The sequence below is a fragment of the Lonchura striata genome, chromosome 17 (genome assembly GCF_046129695.1).
Source record: "Lonchura striata isolate bLonStr1 chromosome 17, bLonStr1.mat, whole genome shotgun sequence".
Taxonomy (NCBI): Eukaryota; Metazoa; Chordata; class Aves; order Passeriformes; family Estrildidae; genus Lonchura; species Lonchura striata.
The window spans coordinates 7,953,411-7,974,134 of NC_134619.1; the positions used below are offsets into that span (position 1 = coordinate 7,953,411).

At 55.5% G+C, this 20,724-nt stretch overlaps 2 protein-coding genes across 2 annotated transcripts; both read right to left on the reverse strand.

Annotated features, from left to right (window-relative positions):
- Positions 1-1,282: 1,282 nt before the first annotated feature.
- Positions 1,283-7,951, reverse strand: LOC144247202 (bactericidal permeability-increasing protein-like). Its single transcript, XM_077787088.1, has 15 exons — positions 7,822-7,951; positions 6,884-6,983; positions 6,189-6,317; positions 5,597-5,752; positions 5,147-5,210; positions 4,649-4,712; positions 4,117-4,208; positions 3,767-3,943; positions 3,504-3,563; positions 3,212-3,379; positions 2,860-2,927; positions 2,595-2,637; positions 2,180-2,243; positions 1,596-1,672; positions 1,283-1,330 (listed from the first exon to the last, which is right to left on the reverse strand). The coding sequence occupies exons 1-15, from the start codon at positions 7,934-7,936 to the stop codon at positions 1,283-1,285; spliced, it is 1,425 nt and encodes a 474-aa protein (XP_077643214.1). The 5' UTR covers positions 7,937-7,951.
- Positions 7,952-12,062: 4,111 nt separating this feature from the next.
- Positions 12,063-20,724, reverse strand: LOC144247201 (bactericidal permeability-increasing protein-like). Its single transcript, XM_077787083.1, has 15 exons — positions 20,598-20,724; positions 19,542-19,644; positions 18,830-18,958; positions 18,239-18,394; positions 17,789-17,852; positions 15,853-15,916; positions 15,296-15,387; positions 14,946-15,122; positions 14,675-14,734; positions 14,383-14,550; positions 14,031-14,098; positions 13,766-13,808; positions 13,347-13,410; positions 12,757-12,833; positions 12,063-12,159 (listed from the first exon to the last, which is right to left on the reverse strand). Exons 1-15 carry the CDS (start codon positions 20,710-20,712, stop codon positions 12,112-12,114), a joined length of 1,428 nt encoding a protein of 475 aa, XP_077643209.1. The 5' UTR covers positions 20,713-20,724; the 3' UTR covers positions 12,063-12,111.

The window sequence follows — 20,724 nt, forward strand, 5'->3', positions numbered from 1 at the left end:
TCGGGGACGGACCGGCCCCGCCGTGCGCCTCCAATGCGGCCCCGCCGCCGCCTCCGCCCCTCAGCGCCGCGTTCCGCCCCGCCGCCGTTCCGGGCCCGCCCCGCTGCTGGGCGCCGCCGCGGGAATCCCAAAATCACAGAATTAAATAGGTTGGGAAACATCTCCGAGATCATCGAGTTCAGCCTCCGACCCAAAACCACCATTTCAACTAAACCAGGGTTGGGAAACATCTCCGAGATCATCGAGTTCAGCCTCCGACCCAAAACCACCATTTCAACTAAACCAGGACACTGAGAGCCATGTCCAGTCTTCCCTTAAACACCTCCAGGGACGGTGACTCTGCCATGTCCCTGGACAGCCGATTCCAAGTTCTAAGGACCCTTTCCGTGAAGAAATTTTTCCTAAAATCCAACGTAAAAGTCCCCTGGTGCAGCTTAAGATCATGTCCTCTTATCATGTCCCTTGTTCCCTGGGAGCAGAGCCTGACCCCCAATGGCTGCACCCTCCTGTCAGGGCGCTGTGAGGGTGAGAAGGTCCCCCCTGAGCCTCCTTTCCTCCAGGCTGAGTCCCCTCAGCTCCCTCAGCCTCTCCTGGTGCTCCAGCTTCTTCCCTATCTCCAATCCCTTCTCTAGACATGCTCCAACACCTCCATGTCCATTTTGAAGTGAGGGACCCAGAACTGGAAAAAGGAATTGAAGTGTGGGCCTCACCCATGCCAGGGAGACAATCCCTTCCCTGGTCTGCCTGCTCCACTGGTTACAGGCCAGGTTGATACAGGTCAGGATGGCCCTGGCTTTGTTGGCCACCTGGTGCTCATGTCCAGCTGCTGTTGACCATCAGCCCCAGGGCCTTTTCCACTGTGCTCTTCCCAGCTACCCTGCCCCAAGTCTGGAGTGAAGGCACAGGACAGCAGGCACGGGTGCTCTGTGGTGCCTCGCCATGGCCATGGAAACTGCCCAGTGAAGTGGCCCTTATCCAGCTCCAGCTCCCACCTGCCCCAGTGCAGCCCCAGGCAGAGACAGTGACACTGACACGCAGGCCTGAGCACCAGTGCCTTTATTGCTGCTCATAGGAATGAGGGGATGGGGTAGCCCAGGGCAGGGGACCCCCAGCTAATGGCAGCACCAGGTGAGACCCCAGCAGGACCATGGAGGGTCCCGGCCAAGGCAGCAGTGCAGGACACTGGCAGGAGCAGTGATCTTTGGTGTGGAGTCAGGGGGAGAGAAGGGCAAAGTGGTGAATGAAACATATTTAGTGCTGAAGGGCTCTCATAGCCTTATCTTCATCCCCGGGGCTGGAAGCGAACGTCTGCTCCAAGCAGCAGGAAATTCTGGGAGAAAGAGAGAAAGTACTGAGCTGCTAGAGGCCCTGGCAGCTGAATGGCCCAGCATCCATCAAATCCTTGAAGGGAGACTGGACTGGGACATGTGCTCTGTTTTTCTGCTGTGCCATTGCCATCTCAGTGAAGAGCATGCTTCCATTAGTCACTTCCAAGCACAGCTGCAGGAACTGGACTGGGAGGTTGTGCTGGCAAGCAGGGCTCTGTGGGCAGCAGGATGGGCCCCACCTGGGGTCAGGAGCTGCCTCTCACTCACCTGGTGGAACCTCACAAGGATATTGGAGAGCTGAATCCTGTCCAGAACTGGCAGAGGGAAACCCTCATCCAAACGGGCTGGAAAAGACAGCACATGTGTCTGCATTGGGATGGAAATGGGAGTCAAGGGAGCACAGAGCACTCAAATCCAGAACACCCTGGATACCAAGGAGGTATCCACCTCCTCGGCCACTTCCTTCTCCCAGCCCTTTCCTCTCCTCCACTGCTCCTGGGGCTGGCAGAAGAAGCTCCACAGAAGGGCTGTGTTGTGCCATGACAGCTCCCTCAGCCCATCCTGCCACCAGCCCCACTCTGGTCTGAGCTGCTGGCGAGGCAGGAGATGCAGGGATTTGGGGAGAAGGTCTGGAAAGCATTAGGAAATGCAGAGGGCTCATTTTTTCCATTGCGCTGGCTGCTGGGAGCCTGTCAGAGCAGCAAGAGGCTCCCACTGCTTCACTGCTGCCTCCTGCACTCACTTTTCCCTGCATCAGCCTTGGCAATGAGGATTTAAACAGTGAGCTGGGACCACTTGGATGGAGCAACCTGAGTGGAAGCTGCTTCCCATTTCCCCCAGTAGGTTCTCACCATTGAGATGTGGGAGGATGACCCGGGAAGTCAGGAAGTTCATTATGGACTGCAATCCTTGCACCTGAGGAGTGAGGAGAGGGGGAGGAAGGGCTTTAGCCTGAGGGACAGGAGACATGCAGGCTCTGGAGAATAATTAGGAAAAGACAAAGTGACAAGAAGCTGGGATGGGCACATTTTCCCAGAGACCAGCAGCTTTGTCTGGCTGCACTGGAATGAAGGAAAGGTTGGGGTGAGAGCAGCAATGGGTCTGGCTTTGCATCCTTCCCCAGCCTTGCAGGCTGAGGCAGGAGGAGGCTGCAGGGCCAATGGGGGGTACCATGCTGAGAGGTAGCAGGAATGACTCCCTGTCCTGGCCCCCAGCAGGCTGCCAGCTCCATGCTGGGGGCTCTGGTCGTGGTCAAAGATAGCTTACCTGGAAATGGCCGACAGCTGAATCCTTCAGAGAGAGCCTGATCCTGCACAGGGACAGAAGTGGTGCTGTGGAGGATGTCCCAAGGGAGGGAGCAATTCCACCCATCGATGGCCATGCAGATCCCATTCCCTCCAGCCCCAGCTCATTCCTCCCACACCAGGCCCACATCCCAGAGACCTTCCCATCCCCTCTCTGACCCTGGGCACCCAAAACAGAAACACCCCCAGCCACCCCCTGCCCAGTCAGTGGCTGCTCCCCTCTGTACCTGCCCACATCCAGGCTCCCAACTATGCGGCCAGATCTCACGTTGATGACAGCGGACACGTTCCCTGTCTGGGGAGAGAGCACAGAGCTCTGGCAGTGCTCACCCCACCTCACTCCAGAGCAGAGACCCAGGGGAACGGATCAGACCCAATGAAACACACCACTGCCCATCCAGGGGCGTGTTTGCACCCAGCACCAAACCTGGTATTTGTCAGCTCAGGATTTGTTCCATTGGGGACATCCCAATGTGCCTGGACAGCACCTGGGAGCTCCCCTGGCAGGATCTGGGCAACAGGACGGGGCACAGCTCAAAATCCCTTGTCCACCCTCTCACAGGCCATGTCTGAACTCACCAGGCTGAGGAGGAAGAGAGGAGCCAGGCTGGAGTTGGGAAGGATGGCATAAGCCTGGGCATCCACAATGGGCTGGAATGAGATTCCTCCTGGTCCAATAGTCAGGAATGGAGCAGTGGGAGTGGACAGCCTGAACTTCATTGACATGTTTGGGTACATCTCCTCCAGCTGTGTGGGAGTAGAGAGAGGATGGGAATGATGGCACAAACCCCCAGTCCTCAGGGAGAACACCTGGCACAAAGCAAAGTCTGTGTGTGCAAGAGCTCTGGGCAGGCAGGGCCAGACTGCTCACCTGGGGAATGAAGGCTGAGAAGACAGAAGTATCCAAGCTGAATCCTGCTTTCTTTGGGATCTGCAAGGAGAGGACTGTCACCCTGGGACAATGTGGCACAGAGGAGCACATGGCGAGCCCTCCTGTCCCCAAATGCTGCCATGTCTTACAGCTCAGCCCCATCCCACAGCCCCCTGCTCTCCCACTGGGGCTTCTCCAGGATTGCTGGCTGCTCCTGGAGCAAATGGAACCTTTTCCCAGCCCTGTCCCACTCATGCCATTACCATGTCCTCTGGGATTTCAAAGACCAGTGCCCCAGCCTTGTGGTAGGCAATGCCAGCTGTGTTGAAGAAGTAGCTGGAGGCTCCAAAGTAAACCATGCGCTCGTGATCCGAGGGGAAGGCCAGTGGCAGCGGTGAGAAGGGGACGGTGGTGCGGTGGGCCAGGGAGTAGAATTCACCCTGGGAAGAGAGAGAGATGTGGAGAAGGTGGAGAAGGGGTACAAATAGCAGTGGGGCTCACCTGCTGACTCTGGCTGGCAAACAGCATTTGCAACAGATTCCAAAACCTTGGTTCCCACTTTCCTTTGGCATTGGCATTGGCCAAATCAAGTCTCCCTAGTGCAGATTCTCACCTTCAGGTTCAAGTCCAGAGACTGGGCAGTAGCTCTTGGGGGTGCCACCAAGGAATAATCGATTCCTATCTTGTCATCTATCCTGGCTGTGACTGTAAACACAAGGAAGAGAGATGAGTAAGGAGATGTTCAGGAAACCTGAGAGCTGATGGGCTCCTCTGGCATCTGGGCAGTGCCTTGATTGGGCTTCCTGGTGCATCAGCTCACTACCAACTGCACCTCTGCTTGCTTCTGCTAGGAAGCAAAAAACCCACTTTTATCCAGACTTTTTCACAGCCATCTCCTGGACCTGAGGAATGGCCAACATCCCTAGTTAAAGTAGCCCAAGCCCACACAAGCCCTTGGACACAGATTCTGAAGGAATTTCCACAGCCACACAGGACACACAGAGTGATTTGTCTCTGCTGAGAAGGTTCTCCCAACTCCCAGCTTTGCTGCAAAATACCAGGAGATGGGTAGTGGAGTGTACAAAGTAAAACATTCCTCATGGATGGCAAAAGCTAGGAAGAGCTGCTTCTAAACCGCCCAGTACCTGGCAGTGTCCGGACCTGCTTCTGGAGCTCATTGTGCACAGACTTGGCCACATTGTCACACACCTGCAGGACAGAAAGGCCACAGAGCTGAGCAGGGGCAGCCGGGTCACAGCCACGCTCCCTGCTCCATGGCAAAGCCTGCTCAAGTAAAAGAGCACACAGTGATCATTGTCTCCATTCATCATGCAGCACATTAGGTGTCCAAGAAACAAGCAGGGTTTCTACTACAAGCATCTGCTTGCAGCAATTTCCCCTGGGCACAGCTCAGCTCTGGGGAGACCCTTGGAAGGAATCACTTGTGGCCCATGCAGGAATGAACCGTGCTGAGCAGCCAGGGCATGGCCAAAACAGAGCAACCAAAGGCATTAACCCACCCCACAGTAATGTCCTCTGGCTCTAGTTACATCCCTACTTCTGATCCTTCAAAAACATCACCTAAAAATGCGGGCTAAAGACAACCACAGAACCCAAGGCCCTGCCTTGCACTGCTCACATACCTTTCTCTCTAAACTCTTCCGCAACTTGGACTCAATTACACGGTGGAAGAGGTTGTAAAGCCTCCTGCAGAGAAACACAGAGAGAAGCCCTGTCTAGCTCAGATCCATACTGCAGAAGTATGTGCCCAGGAAAGGGAGACCCTAGAGATGCAGGAACCTGGGAATATCATTCCCACACCAATTTGGCATCTGACTTTACCCCAGGGTTTACATTTGCAAACAGGATCACTGGTAAACCACAGAAGTCTGGTGTCTGCCTTAACCACACTCACTCCTGTAAAATGTGCAAGCACAGCAGGTGAAATTCAGGCCAGATTTAAGACCAGGCAACCTGAGATTTGCCAACAACCTACTCCCCACACCAGGGCCACATTCCCATGGCAGAGCCAAATTCCCATGGCAGGTGGGCTAACACATAGTGTTTCCAGAACTTACAGTGAAGTCACATACCCAAGCTTGCCTGAAAAGCGCACACGGACTTTGGAGATGCTGGCACTGCATTCCGAGGTGCTGATGGTGGGCTTCCCAGTGGTGTCACTGCCCAGCCTTAGGACAATTTTCATGTAGGCATTTTCTATCTTCAGGTTGAAAGATCCATGGTCCCGGCTGCAGGTACGGGGGGATGAGAAAGGGAAATTTGTCAATGACAAAGCCTGTTGAAGAGACCTGAAATCTGTTTCTGGATGAATCTATCTGGATCACCTTCCCCCATGTATGGTATCTCTAGAGGAGATTGGGAAATTGTTCAAACTCAGGGGAACCAAATTTCAATGGCACATAAACTAGGAGAGGTAACCTTTAAATAGAGGGGAGTGAGAGCAAGAAGGGGTGGTGGAAGCAAGACAAGAGGGTCCACATATATCGCCCCTTTCATATGCCTTGGTCCTGCCTCACAGCCTTTTTTATCCATCATATCTGGGGGAGCAATGTGACAGCTGCCCAAAAACAAGGCAGAGGGAGAGGAGAAAAAACCCTGTCCAATTCCAGAGAGGGAGACACAGAGTGAGTGCCTGAATAGAGAGAGGAAGAGCTGGGCACTCACATAAAGAGAAATTTCACCCGCCAGTCGCCATCCAGCTCAGCAAAGGCGTTGGAGATGGAGACCTGCAGGCCTACGTTGGAGATCGGGGTAATCTGTGAGTGTGGCAAGTGGAAACTGGTAATGCGCAGTCTAAAAATATAGAAATAAAAAGAAAAGTCATGTTACAGTGCTTCCTTGCTCCCAAGCACAAGCTAGGGAGGGAGGGAGGGAAGGAGGGGGAGCAGGATGGAGTCACTGCACTGGCAACATCCCCTGCTGCACCTCTGCTTCTGCAAAGCTACGCTGGCACTTTGGGAATGTGGCTTTTGCAGCCACCCAAAGCAGCCCCAAATGCTGCACTGCAGGAGCAGAGAGGCACCCAGGGCAGCAGGGAGCTGGCATTGCCACAGGGACTGTGCCCCTGCTTCACACAGGAATGTGTGCCCTGATCCCACAGGTAAGGCCATCTCCACTACCCAGACTTTGATTGCACACAGCCCACCCATGCCCCGAGTGCCGTGACCCTGGTTCCATTTTTCCCCTGGCGCAAGGAGTCAAATAGGAACATGCACCAAGGACCTGAACAACATGTCAGGGAGCTGTGGAGGGAACAGGATGGTCCTCACTGCTCCAGGGGCCCCCCACCCTCTGCAATCCTGCTGCCCCTTGGCTGGATTGGGGGTAGTGTGTGGCTCCAGGCCACAGGCAAGGCTCACCTGGAGAACTCATAGCGCACCTTCCTGGATTTACCCGAGATGTCTGGTAGCTTCAGCTGAGCCAGCTCCTTCTCCAGGATCGCCATCCCCTGCTGTCGGGCTACAGGGATACAGGGAGAGCATGACTCCACAACAACACCACTCCATCATTCCAGCCACAGGAGCTGGAGCACACACTGGTTGTGTAGCAGAAGGGTCAGAGGAGAGATCCAGGTGGTGCTGCCTCCCAGGCTGGATTTAAAGCAAACCTCTGAGCACAGAGCCCTGTAAGCACACAGGCAATGCTGCCTGGTGCCCTGCTTGCAGTCCCAGGGAAAGGTGGTAGCCACAGAAAGGAGAAAGGTGTCCCAGTCCTCACTGTCCGGGCTGTGCAGTGGGTGAGATCAGCATGAGGTACGAGGTACTGGGATGCTGTGTGTTTCTCACACAGTGTATTTCAATCCATAACTGCACTCTGCTGGAGCCGGGGCTCTGCCTGCCTCGATAAAACCAGCATAAAACCAGCACGGGGCCCATCCATCTCTGTCACTGCCCCTCCCTAAAGTCCCCAACTCCTCTCCCCTCTGCAGCTCCCTCCTCCAGGTCTCACGGCTCAGCTGCCTGGATGTGCTGTGGGACCAGCACCCTCCTGCTGTGCCAGCCTCCCACACTGCCTGGCTGCAGCTCCCTGAGACCCCACAGGGCTGGACCCCTCTGCAGGGGCTGCATCAAGTTGTGGCATGGGGGGCAGGTAGGTGCAACAGGGAAGCTCTGGCCAATGGTGCATTTGGCACCCCTGTCCAAGGATTTCCCCACGCTGTCCCTGTGCTCCTCACTTGGCATCCATGGCCAACGATCCCCCATCCTGCCCCAGAACCCTGCACTTCTCACAGGCTACCTGGCTCCACACCTCTGCCACCAGCACATCTGTGAGAAGAGAAATCAGAAGCAGAACCCACCATAGTCCAAGCCTGCCTGGGTCATCCTCACCACGAAGCCGGGGTTGGTGGCTGTGCTGAGTGCCAGGCACAAGGCCAGTGCCCCACAAGCCACTGCCACGCTCTGCATTCCCATCCTGGCTTCTTGCAATGCTGTGCAATGCTGGGCTCTCCCAGCACAAACCACCTTTATATCCCTGCCCAAACATGAACCTTGGACAAAGGTGGTGTGCAGAGCCATGGGGGGCGTCCCCAGGACTTCCTGCTTGGCCACCACCCTGCTCTGCTGTGCTGCTGGCACCATTGGCACATCCCAGCACAGAGGCACACCTGCTGCCTCTCACTGAAGGTAGGGAAGGAGCAGTGGAAACTGGGAGGCAACAGCCCCATCTCCAGATCTCTGTCACTGCCATCAATCCCTGCCTGAGGCAGCAGTGAATGCCCAGTGGAGCAGAGCTGGGCTTGGCATTGGCAGCTGAGCCTCACAGAGCCACATTCCTGCAGCCTGAACCCAGCAAAAGCTGGGAACAGCCTGGGATGTCCATGAGCAGGATCCCAGCCATGCATCTCTGTCCCTGTCCCATGGCTCTCCTGGCTACTCTGAGCTGCTTCTCACACACCACAGACCTGCCCAAGGAACCAAAGCAGCAGTGGGACACCAGAGCAGCTGCGGGGCACAGCAGTGGCTAAAGAAGGCAGGTCACAGCTTCTCACCTCATGGGAGCAAATCCTGGGTACCCCCACATCCAGCAGGGCTGGCAAAGGAGCTCCTGCCTGGCCTGGGCAGCTGCACCAGGGCGCCAACCTCAGTGGGGTGCCCTGCACCTCCAGACCGTGTCACAGGGCTCCCGTACAGAGCAGCCACACACAGGAGGAGGCATCCATCACCCCAGGATCAAGCTCCAAAGACATCACTTCTGAGGCTGATATGTCACAGCTCTTGTCATGATGGCTGGAGACAGGGGCAGGAGCTGGGTGCAGCCAGGCAGGTGTTGTGAGGGGGGAACACCCCTGCTCCCTCCCAGCCAGGAGAGCTGGGCTGCCTGGTCTCTCCTTGCAAGATAAAGGTCAGGTAGAAAGAAAGAATACAATCTATTTCATTTATTGTGCCTGGTGTCCAGGCACAGGAAACCCATGGTTGCTGATGCAGGCAGATCTTATGCTGGATCCAGGGACATCCTGGCTGCTAGAGGCAACATCGTTGTGCCTGGATCCCATTTGTTGAGTTCCTTTTGCTTAGAGTTACTTTTCCCCAGAAAGAAGAATGCCAGAACAGAGGAGAAAGTCAAAAGGCCATATCCCCAGTCACAGCCTCCTTGGAATTGTGACTCTCCCTGTCACCCAAAATCAACTCTTAGCTTGATCCAGCTCAGTTCAGAGCAGGAGCCCCCAAATCTCCCATGGAGATAACCCCTTCCCACTGAAGGGATGCATGAAAACAACATTCATAATGTTCATGAAGAGCATGGAGGAAGCAGAACTCTTCCATAAGGAGAACTGAAATTTTATAAGGAATAGCACAGAGAGGAAGTAAAATAAGGAAGTCTTCCCCCTGGCTTTGAGCAAATTTTGAAGTTGTCCTGAATGAATGCCTTCAAAGAGCTGAACCCTGACTAAACAGTGCTGTGTTTGGCAAGGAGCAGCCAAAACCACATCTAAAGCTCAACATATGTGCCGGTCCTGGTAATGCTTCCTGCAAGTGGTGACAGAGGGAATGGAACATGGAATCCCACCCTGCTGGCCCCAGCCCTTTGGACAGGTAAAGGCTTCTCTGGCTGAGCTGCCCTGCCTGTTCTGGGAGTGTGGGGTCTGCTCCATTGGGAAAGCCTGGCTCCCCCAGGCTGCTGGAGAAGGAATGGGAATGGTCAGATGGGAACCAGGAGCCCAGGAGGACAGGGACTTGCAGGAGTCCTGTGCTGCTGCTGTCCATTGCCCAGGACTGCAGGTCAGGACCCCTCTCTCCACTGTCCATAGTCCCCCCTGCTCCCCAGCCCAGGAGTTCCTCTGGCCCCACACGCTCTTCAGCACGTGTGGACAGTTCCCCATCCTGTCCCAGCTCTTTCCAAATCTCACTCGTGTTGCCATGGCTCAAGCCCCCTTGCAGCCACGTGCTGGGGCTACCCAGGTACTACAGGGACCAGGCTGGCAAGGTTCTGCTCCTTGGGCTGTGAGCAGTGCAGGCACATTTGCCATCTGCAAGAAATTCTGAATACATCTTTGTTCTGCAGTGCTACAACCTGCCCATTTGCCATCTGCAAGGAAATCCGGACACATCTGTGTTCCACAGTGCCATTACCAGCCCGGGAATTCCCCGGGCAGCTTGTGCCAGTGCCAGAGGCATGACTGATGCTGCTCTCCAGCCTTCCAGTGGCAGGGGTATGTGGGCTGGGGAACCACGATGGAAAACACGAGGTCTCAGCAAGAAAAGTGAGAGCAGCCTGCCTGGGTTTGGAGAGACCTTGGAAAGAGAAGTCGTCACTCCAAATGAAAATCTTCCTTAGGCATTTCCAGACAGGGAAAGTTCATTGTCACCTACAGGACTGGGCAGTGGACAGCACCTGTGGCAAATGTGGTTGTCCCGAGACCAAGAGGAGCTTCAGCACAGAGAGGTCACGGTAGGCATCAGGGCCTGCCACGACATCGACCAGCTTCTCTCTGTGCAGAATCTCCTCCTTAAGCCTCTCGGCCATGCATCCTGCCAACAAAGGAGATCCTCCTGAGGCAGTGCCTGCCCCCCGTTGCTCCCCGCAGCCCTTCCCAGCTGCTTTCTCCCCAGGCAAAGGCGGCTGCTGCCCGTGGGACTCGGGGATGGCCCGGCCGTACCCAGGATCCCGACGCGGAGCGCAGCGCGAGCCCGGGGCCGCCGCGCCTTCAGCGCCCGGAGGTGCCGCAGCCGGCTCCAGACGGCCTGCTCCGCCTTCTCCCTGCGGGCCAGGACAGCGGGCTGCTCCGGCTGCGGCTCCACAGAGCCCAGCCCCAGCGGCCCTAAGCTTGTCAGGGCAATCAGCTAAAGGCAGGGGAGCGAGCGGCACCGGGGAGTGCCCTTTGTGGGGTGGGAATTGTCCTGCCTCTGTCTCTGTTAGCCAGTGGAGAGCATCTCCACTGCAGAAATACTTTAGGGACTAAGCTCTTGGAGTGAAAAAGCGCCTTGGCCGCAGCACAGAGCGGCGCTTCGGGGACGGCCGGGCCGGGGCGGCCCCGCCGCCGCCTCCGCCCCTCAGCGCCGCGTTCCGCCCCGCCGCCGCTCCGGGCCCGCCCCGCTGCTGGGCGCCGCCGCGGGAATCCCAAAACCACAGACTTAAATAGGTTGGGAAGCATCTCCGAGATCATCGTGTTCAGCCTGTGACCCAAAACCACCATTTCAACTAAACCAGGACACTGAGCGCCATGTCCAGTCTTCCCTTAAACACCTCCAGGGACTGTGACTCCGCCACCTCCCTGGACAGCCGATTCCAAGTTCTAAGGACCCTTTCCGTGAAGGAATTATTCCTAAAATCCAACGTAGAAGTCCCCTGGTGCAGCTTGAGATCATGTCCTCTTATCATGTCCCTTGTTCCCTGGGAGCAGAGCCTGACCCCCAATGGCTGCACCCTCCTGTCAGGGCGCTGTGAGGGTGAGAAGGTTCCCCTGAGCCTCCTTTCCTCCAGGCTGAGTCCCCTCAGCTCCCTCAGCCTCTCTGGTGCTCCAGCTTCTTCCCTGGTTCCACTTCCCTTTTCTGGACATAATCCAGCACCTCCATGTGCATTTTGAAGTGAGAGACCCACAACTGGACAAAGCACAAACCCTTTCCTGGTCCTGTTTCCCCACTGTGGCTGATAAGGGCCAGGATGATACATGGCCTTGTGGAACCTGGTGCTCATGTCCAGCTGCTGTTGACCAGCAACCCAGGGCCTTTTCCACTGTGCTCTTTCCAGCTACCCTGCCCCAAGGCTGGAGTGAAGGCACAGGACAGCAGGCGCAGGTGCTCTGTGGTGGCTCGCCATGGCCATGGAAACAAGCCAAACCTGGCTGTCCCAGTCCAGCTCCCATCTGACCCTGTGTGGCCCGAGCTGCAGACAGTGACACCAATGGCATATCCCAAGCACCAATGCCTTTATTGCTGCTCAGAGGAAGGAGGGGAGCGGGTGGCCCAGGGCAGGTGACCCCTATCTCATGGCAGCACCAGGTGAGACCCCAGCAGGACCATGGAGGGTCCCAGCCAAGGCAGCAGTGCAGGACAGTGTCAGGACTGGTGGTCTTCGGCTCATGCAGAGATAGGCAAAGTGGTGAATGAAGCATATTTACTGCTGGAGGGGTCTCATAGCCTTATCTTCATCCCTGGGGCTGGAAGCGAACGTCTGCTCCAAGCAGCAGGAAATTCTGGGAGAAAGAGAGAAAGTACTGAGCTGCTGACAATTGCATTGCCCAGCACTCATCAGATCCTTGAAGGGAGAATGGATTGGGACATGTGGCTCTGCCAACCCCTGTGACTATTTTTCCCCCGGGCAGGCTCCAGAGACATTTCACAGCCACGCCTCACTACAGCTTTTTGGGATCCCCATGGAGACCCCACTTTGGGGTTTCCCAAAGGCACCTTGCAATAGGGGCTCTCTCTGCTCCCCTGGACCTGGTACAGGGCCTTACAGCAGAGAAGGCAAGGCTGCATCCTACCAGGCATCACAGCATCCATCCAGGCACTGCCAGTCAGGGAGAATGGGGATTTGGGGCTGACACTGCTGTAAAGTGTGTTGTGGAAAATTCAGACCCCAGGCTTAAGAATTGGAGAAAGATGTGGTGCCATCCCAGACAACCACCAAGCAACCAGGAAAAGCAAAGAACTGTTCTGCTGCTGAGAGCTGTCATCCAGCACTTCCTAGCACAGCTGGGGGAACTGGACTGGGAGGTTGTGCTGGTAAGCAGGGCTCTGTGGGCAGCAGGATGGGCCCCACCTGGGGTCAGGAGCTGCCTCTCACTCACCTGGTGGAACCTCACAAGGATATTGGAGAGCTGAATCCTGTCCAGAAGTGGCAGAGGAAAACCCTCATCCAAACGGGCTGGAAAAGACAACACATGTGTCTGCATTGGGATGGAAATGGGAGTCAAGGGAGCACAGAGCACTCAAATCCAGAACACCCTGGATACCAAGGAGGTATCCACCTCCTCGGCCACTTCCTTTCCCCAGCCCTTTCCTCTCTCCACTGCTCCTGGGGCTGGCAGAAGAAGCTCCACAGAAGGGCTGTGTTGTGCCATGACAGCTCCCTCAGCCCATCCTGCCACCAGCCCCACTCGGGTCTGAGCTGCTGGCAAGGCAGGAGATGCAGGGATTTGGGGAGAGGGTCTGGAAAGCATTAGGAAATGCAGAGGGCTCATTTTTTCCATTGCGCTGGCTGCTGGGAGCCTGTCAGAGCAGCAAGAGGCTCCCACTGCTTCACTGCTGCCTCCTGCACTCAATTTTCCCTGCATCAGCCTTGGCAATGAGGATTTAAACAGTGAGCTGGGACCACTTGGATGGAGCAACCTGAGTGGAAGCTGCTGCGGCAACCCCATTCCCCCCAGTAGGTTCTCACCATTGAGACGAGGGAGCAGAGTATTGGAAGTCAGGATGTTCATTAAGGACTGCATCATTCTCAACTGGGCAGTGGGGAGACAAGAGAGGAAAAGCTTTAGTCTGCAGGACAGGAGACGTGAAATTACTAGGGGATAATTAGAAGATGGAGATGAGGAGCTGGGATGGGCAGGGCACACATTTTGCCAGAGACCAGCAGCTTTGTCTGGCTGCACTGGCAGGGAAGGAAAGGTTGGGGTGAGAGCAGCAATGGGTCTGGCTTTGCATCCTTCCCCAGCCTTGCAGGCTGAGGCAGGAGGAGGCTGCAGGGCCAATGGGGGGTACCATGCTGAGAGGTAGCAGGAATGACTCCCTGTCCTGGCCCCCAGCAGGCTGCCAGCTCCATGCTGGGGGCTCTGGTCGTGGTCAAAGATAGCTTACCTGGAAATGGCCGACAGCTGAATCCTTCAGAGAGAGCCTGATCCTGCACAGGGACAGAAGTGGTGCTGTGGAGGATGTCCCAAGGGAGGGAGCAATTCCACCCATCGATGGCCATGCAGATCCCACTCCCTCCAGCCCCAGCTCATTCCTCCCACACCAGGCCCACATCCCAGAGACCTTCCCATCCCCTCTCTGACCCTGGGCACCCAAAACAGAAACACCCCCAGCCACCCCCTGCCCAGTCAGTGGCTGCTCCCCTCTGTACCTGCCCACATCCAGGCTCCCAGCTATGCGGCCGGATCTCACGTTGATGACAGCGGACACGTTCCCTGTCTGGGGAGAGAGCACAGAGTTCTGGCAGTGCTCACCCCACCTCACTCCAGAGCAGAGACCCAGGGGAACGGATCAGACCCAATGAAACACACCACTGCCCATCCAGGGGCGTGTTTGCACCCAGCACCAAACCTGGTATTTGTCAGCTCAGGATTTGTTCCATTGGGGACATCCCAATGTGCCTGGATAGCACCTGGGAGCTCCCCTGGCAGGATCTGGGCAACAGGACGGGGCACAGCTCAAAATCCCTTGTCCACCCTCTCACAGGCCATGTCTGAACTCACCAGGCTGAGGAGGAAGAGAGGAGCCAGGCTGGAGTTGGGAAGGATGGCATAAGCCTGGGCATCCACAATGGGCTGGAATGAGATTCCTCCTGGTCCAATAGTCAGGAATGGAGCAGTGGGAGTGGACAGCCTGAACTTCATTGACATGTTTGGGTACATCTCCTCCAGCTGTGTGGGAGTAGAGAGAGGATGGGAATGATGGCACAAACCCCCAGTCCTCAGGGAGAACACCTGGCACACAGCAAAGCCTGTGTGTGCAAGAGCTCTGGGCAGGCAGGGCCAGACTGCTCACCTGGGGAATGAAGGCTGAGAAGGAAGAGGTATCCAAGCTGAATCCTGTTTCCTTTGGCATCTGCAAGGAGAGGATTGTCACCCTGGGACAATGTGGCACAGAGGAGCACATGGCAAGCCATCCTGTCCCCAAATGCTGCCATGTCTTACAGCTCAGCCCCATCCCACAGCCCCCTGCTCTCCCACTGGGGCTTCTCCAGGATTGCTGGCTGCTCCTGGAGCACATCAGCAAATGGAACCTTTTCCCAGCCCTGTTCCACTCATGCCACTACCATGGACTCTGTGATTTCAAAGACCAGTGCCCCAGCCTTGTGGTAGGCAATGCCAGCTGTGTTGAAGAAGTAGCTGGAGGCTCCAAAGTAAACCATGCGCTCGTGATCCGAGGGGAAGGCCAGTGGCAGCGGTGAGAAGGGGACGGTGGTGCGGTGGGCCAGGGAGTAGAATTCACCCTGGGAAGAGAAAGAGATGTGGAGAAGGTGGAGAAGGGGTACAAATAGCAGTGGGGCTCACCTGCTGACTCTGGCTGGCAAACAGCATTTGCAACAGATTCCAAAACCTTGATTCCCACCTGCATTTGGCATTGGCATTGGCCAAATCAAGTGTTCCCAGGGCTGCCTCTCACCTTCAGGTCTGCATCCAGGGACTGGGCAGTAGCTCTTGGGGGTGCCACCAAGGAATAATCGATTCCTATCTTGTCATCTATCCTGGCTGTGACTGTAAACACAAGGAAGAGAGATGAGTAAGAAGGAGATGTTCAGGAAACCTGAGAGCTGATGGTCTCCACTGGCATCTGGGCAGTGCCTAGATTGTGCTTCCTGGTGCATCAGCTCACTACCAACTGCACCTCTGCTTGTTTCTCTATTGAAGAGAAAAAAAACATTTTCCTCCTGGATGTTTCTCAGCAATGCAAACCATCTCCTGGACCTGAGGTGTGGCCTGGGTCCCCCAGCTAAATCAGCCTGAGCTCCTGCAAGTCCTTGAGCACTGATTCTGAAGGAATTTCCACAGCCACATAGGACACACAGAGTGATTTGTCTCTGCTGAGAAGGTTCTCCCAACAACCAGCTTTGCTGCAGAACACCAGGAGATGGGTAGTGGAGTGTACAAAGTAAAACATTCCTCATGGATGGCCAAAGCTAGGAAGAGCTGCTTCTAAACCCACTTACAGCCCCCCAGTACCTCTCAGCGTCCGGATGTATGTCTGGAGCTCATTGTGCACAGACTCGACCACATTGTCACACACCTGTGGGACAGAAAGGCCACAGAGCTGAGCAGGGGCAGCTGGGTCACAGCCACGCTCCCTGCTCCATGGCAAAGCCTGCTCAAGTAAAAGAGCACACAGTGATCATTGTCTCCATTCATCAGGCAGCACATTAGGTGTCCAAGACACAAGCAGGGTTTCTACCTACAAGCATCTCCTTGCAGCAATTTCCCCTCGGCACAGCTCAGCTTTGGTGAGACCCTTGGAAGGAATCACTTGTGGACCGTGCAGGAATGAACCGTGCTGAGCAGCCAGGGCATGGCCAAAACAGAGCCACTGAAGGCATTAACCCACCCTGCAGGGGCACGAGCACTGACTGCCCTGAAGCTGAGCTTTGCTGAGCTCCTACAGCTCTGTGTGCCAGGACAGGAGAGTGCATGCGTCTGCCTCTGACATCCACAAGTGAAGCCCTGGAATTTGTGGGGATTTTATTGCTGGCTCACCACTGCCCTGGGAAATTTACTGCAAGGCACTGTCCTGCAGATGGCTGAGGATATCTGCACAAGTTCCTTTCATTGTTTTCACTGTAACATCACAACCAACCATGGGCAGGATCTGTCTGACCAGGCATGAAGCCTACAGAGCTGATGGTGAGATGCAATGCTGTGGAGGGGCAGCAACCGCATTGCCAGAAATGAGGAGGAGGAAGCGACACAGCCTTGGGCATGGCCTTAGTGACAGCAGGTTGCAGCTCTTCCCTGTCCCCAGTGATATTTTTCTGTCTGTGCTCAAAATGCTCCATTGCTGCCTGTGAGGATGTTGCTGCAGGCAGAAAAATGCCATCCCAGTGACTGGGATTTCCCCATGACCTGCATTTCCCTGTGACATGGATTTCCCTGTGACTGGGATCTCCCTGTGAATGGAGTCCCAGAACTGGGGGTACTAGAACTGCCCAAGCATTGCAGCAGCAGCAGGAGGCAGGCACGGGCTGCCTGGCCTGGGTTGAGGCCCAGCTGTGCCCAGGCTGCAGCTCAGTCCCTACCCCTGCCCTCTGCTGCCCATTGCCCCTCACACCATGACCCTACCAAGACAATGAAGAATGTGTATGAGGCAGAGGAGGAGGAGCAGAGGACAGTGGGGTCCCTTTGCAGTCCCAGAGCTGTCCTCCTTCCAGGGGACAAAACAGCAGAAAAGGCCTCTGAGCCCTGTTGTTGCTCCTGCTGCCAGACCATCTGCTGCCACAGACCTCAGGGGACTTGGGAAGATTGTTGCATGGAATTGGGAATAGTGCCTGGGCAGGATGGGATCTGCTGCAGGAATGTAATTTGCCTGTTCTCCAACTGCCTCCTTCCCAAGCACAGTTCACATCCAGAGAGGCTCTAACTCATGCCAGTTATCCTTGTAGTAATTATTGCTAACAGCTTGTTTCCATGTCTTGTTGCAGGTCTCCTGCATGTCGGTGTCTGTAGTAGGCAGCGGTACCAGAGCTCCCTGACCCCCCTCAGTAAAACAAAACACCAAATGTCTGAAATCCAGGAATGAGAGTTTGCCCCCACATGCTCCCCAAAGCTCTCCAGAATATGGCTGGTTAAAGGACAGCTCTGATCATGCTACAATGAGTTTGGCGGAGACATAAGATCTAATTAACTGACCACATGGAAAGAAAAATCTTTGTTAATTAGGAACCAGTTATGCTGGGCTTTGGCAAAGGCTCCAGGTTTCAAATGCAGCCTAAGTCACTCTATGCTATGGAGCCTGCGACGCCCTTTCCTTTGGTTTTACTGAATTGGCAACACGGTCCTGTGCTCTGGTTATAGTTACCTCCCTACATCTGATCCTTCCAATGCATCACCTACAAGTGAGGGCTAAAGACAACCACAGAACCCAAGGCCCTGCCTTGCACTGCTCACATACCTTACTCTCTAAACTCTTCCGCAACTTGGACTCAATAACGCTGTGGAAGAGGCTGTAAAGCCACCTGCAGAGAAACACAGAGAGAAGCCCTGTCTAGCTCAGATCCATACTGCAGAAGTATGTGCCCAGGAAAGGGAGACCCTAGAGATGCAAGACCCTGGGAACATCATTCCCACACCAATTTGGCATCTGACTTTACCCCAGGGTTTACATTTGCAAACAGGATCACTGGTAAACCACAGAAGTCTGGTGTCTGCCTTAACCACACTCACTCCTGTAAAATGTGCAACCACAGCAGGTGAAATTCAGGCCAGATTTAAGACCAGGCAACCTGAGATTTGCCAACAACCTACTCCCCACACCAGGGCCACATTCCCATGGCAGAGCCAAATTCCCATGGCAGGTGGGCTAACACATAGTGTTTCCAGAACTTACAGTGAAGTCACATACCCAAGCTTGCCTGAAAAGAGCACACGGACTTTGGAGATGCGGGCACTGCAGTCTGAGGTACTGATGGTGGGCTTCCCAGTGGTGTCACTGCCCAGCTGCACTACAATTTTCATGTAGATATTTTCTATCTTCAGGTTGAAAGATCCATGGTCCCGGCTGCAGGTACGGGGGGATGAGAAAGGGAAATTTGTCAATGACAAAGCCTGTTGAAGAGACCTGAAATCTGTTTCTGGATGAATCTATCTGGATCACCTTCCCCCATGTATGGTATCTCTAGAGGAGACTGGGAAATTGTTCAAACTCAGGGGAACCAAATTTCAATGGCACATAAACTAGGAGAGGTAACCTTTAAATAGAGGGGAGTGAGAGCAAGAAGGGGTGGTGGAAGCGAGACAAGAGGGTCCACATATAGCTCCCCTTCCATATGCCTTGGTCCTGCCTCACAGCCTTTTTTATCCATCATATCTGGGGGAGCAATGTGACAGCTGCCCAAAAACAAGGCAGAGGGAGAGGAGAAAAAACCTGTCCAATTCCAGAGAGGGAGACACAGAGTGAGTGCCTGAATAGAGAGAGGAAGAGCTGGGAACTCACATAAAGAGAAATTTCACCCGCCAGTCGCCATCCAGCTCAGCAAAGGCGTTGGAGATGGAGACCTGCAGGCCTACATTGGAGATCGGGGTAATCCGTGAGTGTGGCAAGTAGAAATCACGAAGGCGCAGTCTAAAAATATTGCAATAAAAAGAAAAGTCATGTTACAGTGCTTCCTTGCTCCCAAGGCACAAGCTAGGGAGGAAGGGAGGGAGACATTCAGGGAGGGAAGGAGGGCGAGCAGGATTGAGTCACTGCACTGGCAACATCCCCTGCTGCACCTCTGCTTCTGCAAAGCTACGCTGGCACTTTGGGAATGTGGTAGTTGCAGCCACCCAAAGCAGCCCCAAATGCTGCACTGCAGGAGCAGAGATGCACCCAGGGCAGCAGGGAGCCAGCACTGCCACATGGCCTGGGCCCCTGCTTCACGCAGGAACGTGTGCCCTGATCCCACAGGTAAGGCCATCTCCACTACCCAGACTTTGATTGCACACAGCCCACCCATGCCCCGAGTGCCGTGACCCTGGTTCCATTTTTCCCCTGGCTCAAGGAGTCAAATAGTAACATGCACCAAGGACCTGAACAACATGTCAGGGAGCTGTGGAGGGAACAGGATGGTCCTCACTGCTCAAGAGGCCTCCCACCCTCTGCAATCCTGCTGCCCCTTGCCTGGGCTGGGGATAGTGGGTGGCTCCAGGCCACAGGCAAGGCTCACCTGGAGAACTCATAGCGCACCTTCCCCACATAGAAGACACGAGAGTCCTCTAAAATGTCTGGCAACTTCAGCTGGGCCAGGACCGCGATCCCCTGCTGTTGGGCTGCAGGGACACAGAGACAGCGTCACTCCAGCACTGCTACAGGAGCTGGAGCACACACTGGGTGTGCAGCAGAAGGATCAGAGGAGAGATCCAGGTGGTGCTGCCTCCCAGGCTGGATTTAAAGCAAACCTCTGAGCACAGAGCCCTGTAAGCACACAGGCAATGCTGCCTGGTGCACTGCTTGCAGTCCCAGGGAAAGGTGGTAGCCACAGAAAGGAGAAAGGTGTCCCAGTCCTCACTTTGCAGGCTGTTACCTGGTGAGGTGTGTGGGAGTTCTGAGGCACTGGGCTGCTCCATGCCCATTGCCAGCAGGCAAACATGGATGTAGCTTATGTCCCAGGGAGCAGCACGGCATCAGTGGGTGCTGCACCCCAGCCTCAGTCTGAGGAGGGGAGTCATGCTCTCTCCTACACTGCCTGGCAGAGCTGCCTGCTAAATGAGCTGTTTCTCACACAGTGTATTTCAATCCATAACTGCGCTCTGCTGGAGCTGGGGCTCTGCCTGCCTCGATAAAACCAGCACGGGGCCCATCCATCTCTGTCACTGCCCCTCCCTAAAGTCCCCAACTCCTCTCCCCTCTGCAACTCCCTCCTCCAGGGCTCACGGCTCAGCTGCCTGGATGTGCTGTGGGAACCAGCACCCTCCTGCTGTGCCAGCCTCTCACACTGCCTGGCTGCAGCTCCCTGAGACCCCACAGGGCTGGACCCCTCTGCAGGGGCTGCATCAAGTTGTGGCATGGGGGCAGGCAGGTGCAACAGAGAAGCTCTGGCCAATGGTGCATTTGGCACCCCTGTCCAAGGATTTCCCCACACTGTCCCTGTGCTCCTCACTTGGCATCCATGGCCAACGATCCCCCATCCTGCCCCAGAACCCTGCACTTCTCACAGGCTACCTGGCTCCACACCTCTGCCACCAGCACATCTGTGAGAAGAGAAATCAGAAGCAGAACCCACCATAGTCCAAGCCTGCCTGGGTCATCCTCACCACGAAGCCGGGGTTGGTGGCTGTGCTGAGTGCCAGGCACAAGGCCAGTGCCCCACAAGCCACTGCCACGCTCTGCATTCCCATCCTGGCTTCCAA

Coding starts and splice junctions, on each gene's coding strand:
- LOC144247201 (XM_077787083.1), bottom strand. CDS start 20,712: ATGGGAATGCAGAGCGTGGCAGTGGCTTGTGGGGCACTGGCCTTGTGC. Junction 14,551..14,674: donor TCTCAGCCTTCATTCCCCAG/GTGAGCAGTCTG, acceptor ACTCCCACACAG/CTGGAGGAGATGTACCCAAA. Junction 12,160..12,756: donor TCCTTGTGAGGTTCCACCAG/GTGAGTGAGAGG, acceptor TCTTTCTCCCAG/AATTTCCTGCTGCTTGGAGC.
- LOC144247202 (XM_077787088.1), bottom strand. CDS start 7,936: ATGGGAATGCAGAGCGTGGCAGTGGCTTGTGGGGCACTGGCCTTGTGC. Junction 4,713..5,146: donor GGAAGAGTTTAGAGAGAAAG/GTATGTGAGCAG, acceptor TCTGTCCTGCAG/GTGTGTGACAATGTGGCCAA. Junction 3,944..4,116: donor CTCTGGACTTGAACCTGAAG/GTGAGAATCTGC, acceptor CTCTCTTCCCAG/GGTGAATTCTACTCCCTGGC.